The sequence below is a fragment of the Bombus vancouverensis genome, unplaced genomic scaffold (assembly GCF_051014615.1).
Source record: "Bombus vancouverensis nearcticus unplaced genomic scaffold, iyBomVanc1_principal scaffold0143, whole genome shotgun sequence".
Classification (NCBI taxonomy): Eukaryota; Metazoa; Arthropoda; class Insecta; order Hymenoptera; family Apidae; genus Bombus; species Bombus vancouverensis.
Window position 1 is genome coordinate 1 of NW_027469031.1, and position 9748 is coordinate 9748.

The 9748-nt window shown below is 31.5% G+C and overlaps 1 protein-coding gene and 1 long non-coding RNA gene across 2 annotated transcripts; one reads left to right on the forward strand and one right to left on the reverse strand.

Moving 5' to 3' along the window:
- The first annotated feature begins 18 nt into the window (after window positions 1-18).
- On the forward strand, window positions 19-3613 carry LOC143305110 (uncharacterized). Its single transcript, XR_013061790.1, has 2 exons — window positions 19-99; window positions 1450-3613. It is a non-coding gene; the product is annotated as an uncharacterized LOC143305110 (long non-coding RNA).
- Window positions 3614-3923: 310 nt separating this feature from the next.
- On the reverse strand, window positions 3924-8965 carry LOC143305109 (tyrosine kinase receptor Cad96Ca-like). The gene is made up of 2 exons (XM_076627687.1): window positions 8639-8965; window positions 3924-5537 (listed from the first exon to the last, which is right to left on the reverse strand). The coding sequence occupies exons 1-2, from the start codon at window positions 8930-8932 to the stop codon at window positions 5301-5303; spliced, it is 531 nt and encodes a 176-aa protein (XP_076483802.1). The 5' UTR covers window positions 8933-8965; the 3' UTR covers window positions 3924-5300.
- Window positions 8966-9748: the final 783 nt, after the last annotated feature.

Sequence of the window (9748 nt, forward strand, 5' to 3'; positions counted from 1 at the left end):
CGTGCATAAAAGCCGATACCCCAATACTGACTGTACGCTTCGTCGTCTGCTACGCGATCACGTGTGGTGTTTGTGTACAGGACCCAGGAGTGACGTTACGTAAGTACTTGTGTATTTCATACGCATTTCAGACCTAAAAATACGTTTATTAATATTATAATTTAGTTATGAATTAAAAACTTGTTTTAGCATTTTAAAATAGTAGTATATGTAGTTCGTATAATTATTATGTACTACTTATGATATATCTGCAAAAAGTATTCGCACACCATTGCATCTACTAATAAACGTAAACTAAGCAAATCGTTACTATATTTTTTTCTCAAGGACGTTCATTTAATTCCGACAGATTATTCGTGAAAGTAATCGAAATTTCTAATTTAAAATTCTAAATCTAAAATTCTGCATACATTGTAGACGATTTTAATTTCGTCAATTATTCCAACTTTAAATAGAAAATAATATTCAATAATTGAAACGTATATCTTGCATTCTTGCTTTACAAAAATTTTCAACATGTGTTATTGAATATCAGGAAGATCATTTTTGTGAAGAAAAAATATATACTTTGCCTGATTTCTCTTCTGTGCGTATAGTGAACACTAAGAATGTGACGAAATTAATGAAGTAAACTGTATACATATGGACTTTTTAACGTATATGCTCGAGTTGCAATTACGATTTGATTTAGACTCTCGTAAATAGTGGAAGATACAATTAATCAATTTGATATTTCTTTGCATCGTGATCGGAGACACATTTTACCTTACATTTCGACCGGTTATTCTTATCATTTCATTAAACTGTCTTCCTTATGTAAATTTGTCAAAAGATAAGTGTTCATATATAATAAACATCTATCAATTATTTCCACTTCATATGATTTTTCATTTATACAATATGAATTCACATACAGATAAGTAGATTCAATCGATAAAAGCTCATTTAATCGGATATTAAATAACATTACATTCAAATAAGTAGAGTTTTCTACATCGAATATCACTATTTCATTTTATTCATCTATCTGTCTTATCTTGTAAAAAATATTATACTTGCTAGTTGCAGAATTTACGACGAAGTATAAGTTATTATCATATTTGAACGGCCTTTTACGTGTTGGAAATATTCTTATGCCCAATAGGAACTATCCCTTGCTAGGAAATTTACATATATACCACAGCCTTCTGTATTAAAATTAACAATGATTAAATTTTACTACACAAAACTATATTGTTTATTTTATATACACTATACCTTTTATATAAAACCGAAGCCTTTCCTTGGAAATTTTGGGAACATCCTCTAATACTCTAGCCTAGATTTTATCATAGCTGTAATTAAGCAATTGTTGTCATTCAATCTGATATTCTCAACGCGAGAATTTATTGTAATTTCAACAAATAAATAAAAAAAAAAAAAAATTCAATCTGATTGCAATTGTTCAAGATTTGTGAAAGCGAGATTGGGCTTGAGGTGACGTCACAGGATGGACGTTTTGCTTAAAGAACATCAGGAATGGTTGCATGGTTTTCCCGATAAATGTGGTTGTGGTGGAATACGGCCTTGGGAGCAAGCCTAGCCACGTGTGATTTTGCCACGGAGGTGCCAATATAATGGGACACAAACTCCAAGTAGAAACTGCCTAGCAACGGCGTTTGAAACTTTCTCGATGCTTTCAAACGATTATAGAAAACAAATGCCATCGTACAACGAGGAAAATTTCCACAAGGCTGGCATTTGTGCGATTGCCTTGGAGAGTGTCACATCGAGCATTTCGACAATCGTATTTTGCGCCTAAAATTAGTCTATGCTTAGCAAAGAGTTATCCCGTTGAATGTGGATTTGTTTGAACCCAAGAACATTATTAATAGCGTTCATTAAACTTATTATTCGTTAAACTTATTATTCGTAAAACATACTATTCATTAAACTTACTATTCGTTAAACTTATTAATCATTAGACTTATTATTTGTTAAACTTATTATTCGTTAAACTCTAATATTCGTTAAACTTTGTAGTAGTCTTGTATATACGTATATTGTATAAACATAATCTTGGCTTTGTGAAACAATGGCTGATTCAAGTGAAGAGTTGTTACGCATCCAAAATTGTAACCATAACCCAACATATATATTATTACCGGAAACCCGAGATTTATATTTTTGTTTTACAAATTATTTACGTAAACATGTTCCAAATTACAAAAAAACATTTTTACACAAATTTTAACTTCTTAATATTTCCAAACAAACATGTATTTCTTTAAGTCTATTTTTTGTATTTCCAACAAATACAAGAAATTCAATGAATATTTTTCGTATAAAATAAAAACAAGAAAGATATTATCTACAGAATTCTCATTTGAAGCTTGTTAAGCACAGATATTCTTCGCCTTTCATTATATATGTTACGTTCAAATTACTTATGTTACATTCTCAATAAACAAGGAATTTCAATTGAGAAGTGACAGAAGTATTGTTAACGCGACGGCACGACGTAGTCACAATATTTACTGTAGGATTTGTATATCTTTTGCATTACAATAATTGATTGCATTTAAACTACTCATAAGCAGCACTTTTTTCTTCTTTTGTCCTGAAAATGTGCTGATAACATTGTACATAATTGGTAGCTTATTTTTTGTACTTGTGAGGTTGAGAAAAGAGCGGTGAAGAAGCAAAGTGGAGGGAGAGAAGCAAAGTGGAGGGGGAAGAAGCAAAGTGGAGGGGAAGAAGCAAAGTGGAGGGGAAGAAGCAAAGTGGAGGGGGAAGAAGCAGCGGGTTGGGACACTTCATAAAGGTTTATTGCGTGTGATGACCGCTGGGGAAAACTCGCCAAATTCCCCTACAGACACTCACAGATCGTTCCCTACCTCTGAGAGCCGGCAAGGTAAGAATAGTTACCTGCAAAAGAAGCTTTACTAAACTTATTAAATTGACCATCAACCTTTATTTTACTTGTCAGCCTATTTATTTTACTGGTAAGTACTCTGTCAACTTATTATTCTAATAGCAAGTAATCTTTGCTGTTACATTCTTTCGAGAATTGATTGTAATTTCAACAAATAAATAAAAAAAAAAAAAAATTCTTTCGAGTCCAGAGTCTTGACCAAACCTGCTCTTGTAATTATGTTAAAAAGTGTCACGATTCAAGCCATCAAAAGCTTATTGTCGTTCCTGCATAAAAAAGTGTTGTAAAATCACAAAAAATTATTGAAAAGTAAATTTTTAATACAGAGAAAATGAGTACATAAATATTTCTTTCATTATTGATATAATTTAACATCAAATTAAGATACAAATGTAATTTTTCCCACATATTTTCTATTCAATAAATGTGTTTAAAAACACTTATCTGTTTTTATTACTTTAAATATACTTAAATGTGCGTTCAAGGAGATGCTGCAAATATCTAATTATTTTCAGTGTTATAATGTAAGGAAAAGCATTCAGAGAAGGGTACCCAAAATCATTTTTTTAAAACTATGTCATTTTTTATTGGAATATTAAATCTGAAGTTTGTGCAGTATCGATTTTGTGGGCTTTTCATAAATATCGCGATTTTATAAACGGAATAGAGTTTCAACTTTGGATATTTCAGAACACAATTGTGACAGATATTCCAAATAACTCCTTAATCATGGTAGTCACGGTTTGCATTGTTTGCGCGTTAAGAATGACCTAATCACCATAACTGACCTTTCACCGTTCAATTCTCAACTGTCTTTTACCCTGAGTGTACTTATGATGTTGACAGAGATACGCGTGGCATTGTCTCTGATCACGATAACATTATTTTTTGTTCTGAATGAACGCGTGTACAGTAACCGCGTGTGCAAACAATGACCTGATTGGAATGCATATCTGTAAGCCACGGCACTTTCATTTGCCACAATTCATTGGCTACATCAAAAAACAAATTGCAGTACTGAGTGATTTATTTTTATAAAAAATAACTATACAATAACTTACAAAAGATCTTACTTAATACATATGTACAATTTGCACAAATATATATCGCTGTTGCAACGTAATAATGACGTAATTGCAAATTTATAAATTTTAAGGTAAGTACATTACTAGTCTCAGATATATCAGGATCTAATTTCTCTTCAGTATGAAAGTTTCATAATTTTCCGAATGTTCTGGTCCACTGATGCTAGGTAAGGCAATGAGTGCAGTAGCAACAATTTATCCCGCAACAGTTTTATCGATCTCGCTCGCATCAATCAAAAGTTCAATTTCTCCTTAATAACGAAATAGTCGCGATATTAAATGCGCGCACGTCCAAATAAACGAACGGTCCTTTCCTTAAGTGACGTTGAGTGTTACAGAAATATTCGTTATTTCTGTCGCACTCTGTGGTAATATTGACGTAAGTGTTAGTTGCGTCGCAGACATTTATTCTGACCAAAATAATATATTTATTTAAAAGTAATTATAGGATGCCAACAATATTGTTTATCAACATAATAAATTATTTCCTTCGTTGTTTAATTATAAGCTTTAATAAATGAAATTAGTGTTTCCCGTCTCCTGAAAAATCACTGTTTTGCAATTGCATCACTGTTAAACTTGAACGACGATATATAAAAAGTTCTCATTATTTGAGTAATTGTTTCTTAACTAGTACATAACGTTTTCTCTGCATTCAATTATTGAATTTCATATCGTTTCTTTTCATATAATTTCTAGAATATAGTATGCTTATTTGTGCGTAAAGTTTAATGCAAATATAAATTAAAAATTTATTTGAACTCTGACTAGTTCACGACGTTCGTTTCTCTTCGGAATCCATACTTGTAATTCGTTCAACGTGTGAAACGTTCAGAAGTTTCGTTTGTTATATTATATACAACTTGATATAATTCAGGTAATTTCTTGATTAACTTAATTTCAGTGTTAACTGGTTTTGAAATACCTATATTGGTAATGAATTTATGTACAATTATTGGATTTCATTAACCAGTCATGATAACAAAATAGATTTATAAATTGTTTTGCGTATTTACAGACTGAAAGACTTGAAAAACTATATAATCGGGTCATTTATAATTACAAACCTAATTATAATATTGAACATTCATACAAATCAGTCATGTTTGACGAAATAACGCAGGTATCAATTTTTTAAGAACCAAATTTTAGTATTCTGTACTTGATTCAATAAAATCTTTCGAACTGAATAATATTTATTAGCTATACTTTAAAGCTGCACACGATTTTTATTATTTGAGAATAATTGACCAATGTCAATGGTACACACTGTACTTAATATACTATTATGAGTACATCATTTACAATTTCTCCCCGCTGAGATTGAGCACATTATAATACGAATGATCCGGGAACCTATCTAATTCGATGTAATCAGTTTCGTCGAGTAAAAGGCCTTCTGCTAAACTGACGAGTTCCCCAAAGGATGGCCTACATGCTGGATCTTTGTCCCAGCAATAATACATAATGTTATAAAGCTCTCTCTTGCAGTGTTCTGGCCTGTCTAGCCTGTAGCCCTCTTTGATTCTCCTCATTACCTACAAGAAAAGATTATATATCAGTATATCTTAATTAAATACCTATCCTAATCAAATAGCTAGTAGAAGTATTGTATACAAATATTTGAAAAGTTCTTATAGAAAATTTTCAGGAGGAAAAAAATCCTTAAGCATTAATGTAATCCAAATTCATAAAACAGAAAAATATATCTGTAGAAAATCCTGTATGTGCCACCTATTAGCTGTAAAGAAATCTCAATATTCTATTCATTTAGATAGACGCTATAGACAAAAGCCAAGAAACAAGTTTTTCAGGAGGAAAAAAATCCTTAAGCATTAATGTAATCCAAATTCATAAAACAGAAAAATATATCTGTAGAAAATCCTGTATGTGCCACCTATTAGTTGTAAAGAAATCTCAATATTCTATTCATTTAGATAGACGCTATAGACAAAAGCCAAGAAACAATTAATTTATTGACAGTTATATTTTTCTCTATAGAGACGACATTGTGACGCCATCTTTCAGCATTGCTAGTAACTATTTAGAACAGGAGATTGTAGTTAAATTCCATACTACAGTGTTTTTATTACTATTGTTACAATTAGTGCATTTTCCAATAAAAGTATTTCAATTTTAGTATTTTCTTACTACAGTACAATGTTTTCTACAAGCACTCTTCATTTAAGCACGATAGAAGCTCTATTATCAAAATATCGACTATCAGGATACCGATTAATGAAAAATTTTGGGGGTAGTCTTTTCAAAAATTGAAAAATAAGAATGGAAACTAAAATTAGTAAATTCTTATATAAATTTTATATTTTTCTTTCAGAAATTGTTATATTTTTATCGTAATTTTGTTTTATATTTATGTCTTTGTTTCTTCTTATTATTAATATTAACAAGTCAGTTGAAAATTAGTATTATATTTTCATGTGAAAACAAAGTTATTCTATTATATGAAAAATTCAATTACTCCAATAACGTGTTATGATTATATCGAAATATTGTAATATGCTAATTAAATACACTTTGATGATTATCTAATAAAACTAAGATAGAATAAAGATAAAACGTTTCCTAAAGTGAATACTGTGTGGGATGTTTAGTACGTAAAATATTTTTAATGCTAATATTACAATTAACTTTATATTTACTTTACAGGTGAAGTATTTCCTTATAAAGGAATAATATAAAGGAATTATACAGGGTGGTTGGTAACTGGTGGTGGAAGTCGAAAATATAGAATAAAAATTTTTTTTTTTTAATTTTTCCATCGAGACAGTGAGATTCGTTATAACGAGACGTGATAAAGTGCACGCGTACCGAGCGAAAATTCAAAGTCGATTTTCTCGAAAACAAAGCCTCAAACGAAAAATTGTTATTCTATATTTTCGACTTCTTTTTTCGCGTAGAATCACCCCCTTTCCGCTTGTACCACCAGTTACCAACCCCCCTGTATAATTCTAAAATCAATATTTTGGACATTTTTTTCATTGAAATTGGTTTAATCAAAATTGTCTTGATGGACTTAAGACAAATAATTGTTCTTTTTCTCTCCAGTATAATACAATATTATATGTATTTACAGTGTACAGGATGAGTCATAAACGCATGCCCATACTTTAGGAGGTGAACCTACACACAGATGAAGTAATGAACATATGTCGTGTCACATGCTCAGAAGCAATAATAGGGTAGACAAAACATCCTGCATGACATAGCCATCGAAACAATAATCAGATAGTAACAGAATAACCACGTCTGATATACACCCGACGATAACCCTTGCAGAGGGATCAAACCTTAGTATAAGAACCCTTCTAAATCAGCATTCAACACCCTTTTTGTTATAACATCCTGAACCGTCGCTCTGTTGGATTCGTACAATAAATTTTACTACCATATCTAAAGTTCAAATTTTTTAACTTAGTGAAACGTTCAAACTACCACGCGAGAGGATCACCGGTGATCTGTTAATTTCGTGATTTCTGTGTCTCCTACGTGACAATCGCATATACCTTAGTTCTCAAGTTGTAGGCAGCTATTACAGCAAATGTTCGAAGAGTACGTCTCGTGCCACAACATATGCCACTATACATCTTAACATTAAGAATTCCCTATTCCATACTCGCTCGAAAATACCAAGAATTCTTCAAATAGTCTTAAATCTATTTTGTATCCGTCTTCGCGGATCATTGTTCACCTGCGTTGAATACACAATACGTTCGAAATGGCTTCAGAAACAAAAGCTTAATGGATTTAGGTCATGACGGCCATCCACCTCAGCCTATCCATCACTTCGCGAGGAAGCTGAATATTCTTACGGTAAAAGCGAAACAAGAGGAAAGCTCGCAAACATTTTCTTTAATTATTTATACCTAACTCGAAAAATATGGTGGGTAAGGCATGCGTTCATATGACGTTTTCTGCTTATCGTAGTGCGTACATTCATTTCTTAAAATATGGGCATGCATTTAACTCATCCTCTACATAATATTCTAGAATTAAATATGCATAAAAATACATATATCGTACATTTTTTTCACACGATTGAAACAAACGATATTTTTTCTAAACTTTTACTACAAAATGTAGACCCATTTTGGCATCATTCTCGCAAGACAGAATTTAGACTTTTTTCTCACAAAAAAATATATAATTTATATTAGTTCCATTCGACCTATTGATAGTATATTTTATTGTAACAATTTACATGTGTCTTAATCCTCATTGAAATGAAGTATCTGTTAGGTAGATGATACATTTACACTGTACATGGGAGTGTGCATGTAAGCGTCAGAGGACGTCCAGGTCTTACTTGAGACAAAAGACTGTTGTTAGATGTTAGAAGCTTCTAGAATAGTCTGTTTGACAACAAGCGTGCGTGTAAGAAGGTTATCGAGGTCTTCAGAGTGTAATATATATGTATCGATGTTGTGTGCTAATAAAGTTATTAGTTTATTATACCTTAACAGTATCAAATATTTATGCGAGTGTTTTCATCAAAAGTAAATCCACTCCTTCGATGTAATCACACCGAGCGGATTAATTGAAAAATATTTGATCTTATTGTTTAGAAATCTTTAGTTGAAAGAAAATCTTTCGAATTTTAATAAATTCTGAAATAGCGTACCTCTGCGGCGGCTAAGCCGGGATAAGGCGTAGAACCCAGCGTTACAATTTCCCATATTAATACCCCGAAACTCCATATATCCGATTTCACGGAAAAGATGTTATCGTAGAGACTCTCCGGAGCCATCCATCTGATGGGCAGCCGACCTTCGGACTTCCTTTCGTATATTTGATTAGCAGCCACATCCCTGGCAAATCCGAAGTCTGCGACTTTGCATGCATGATTCTCGTCTATCAATATATTTCTCGCGGCTAGATCTCTATGTATAATTCCTTTCGAAGCCAAATATTCCATACCTTTGGCTATCTATAATATGTAAATAGTACTTGAATATAACATTCATTAATGTTTGCCTCTGAAATGTAGTTATTGTAATTATACAAATGACCTGAGAGATCATATATTTAGTTGATTCTATTTTTTATTAAGCTATTAAGTATATACAGGGTGGTTGGTAAAACTGGCGGTACAAGCGGAAAGGGGGTGATTCTAGGCGAAAAAAGAAGTCGAAAATATAGAATAAAATTTTTTTTTTAATTTTTCCATCGAGACAACGATCTACAGTGAGATCCGTTTTAACGAGACGTGATAAAGTGCACGCGTACCGAGCGAAAATTCAAAGTCGATTTTCTCGAAAACAAAGCCTCAAACTAAAAATTTTTATTTTATATTTTCGACTTCTTTTTTTGCGTAGAATCACCCCCTTTCCGCTTGTACCACCAGTTACCAACCACCCTGTATAAAACCGTAGACAAATATCTACTTTTAATAATGGATTCAGCTAACCAATTACGTTTTGTTTTGTTCTTGCGCTATTAAATATAATAATATTCTCTTTCATAGAAGTTATGATAGAAATAATGTTTTTTTCTTGCTATTAGATGTATTAGTATTTGAAAAAATATATATTAGTGTTTTACTTGTATTAATCGTACTGTAACTAAAGTGAACAAACTGAGTTACAGCGTGGAATAATACAAATAGAAAATAACATATACATTTTTTAATATAATAATTATTTAAATATAATAATTTCAAATGTAATAATTATAATAATTAAATATAATACTCAGGGTGCATATTCTTTACAGGAAATGTTAGTTACACTAC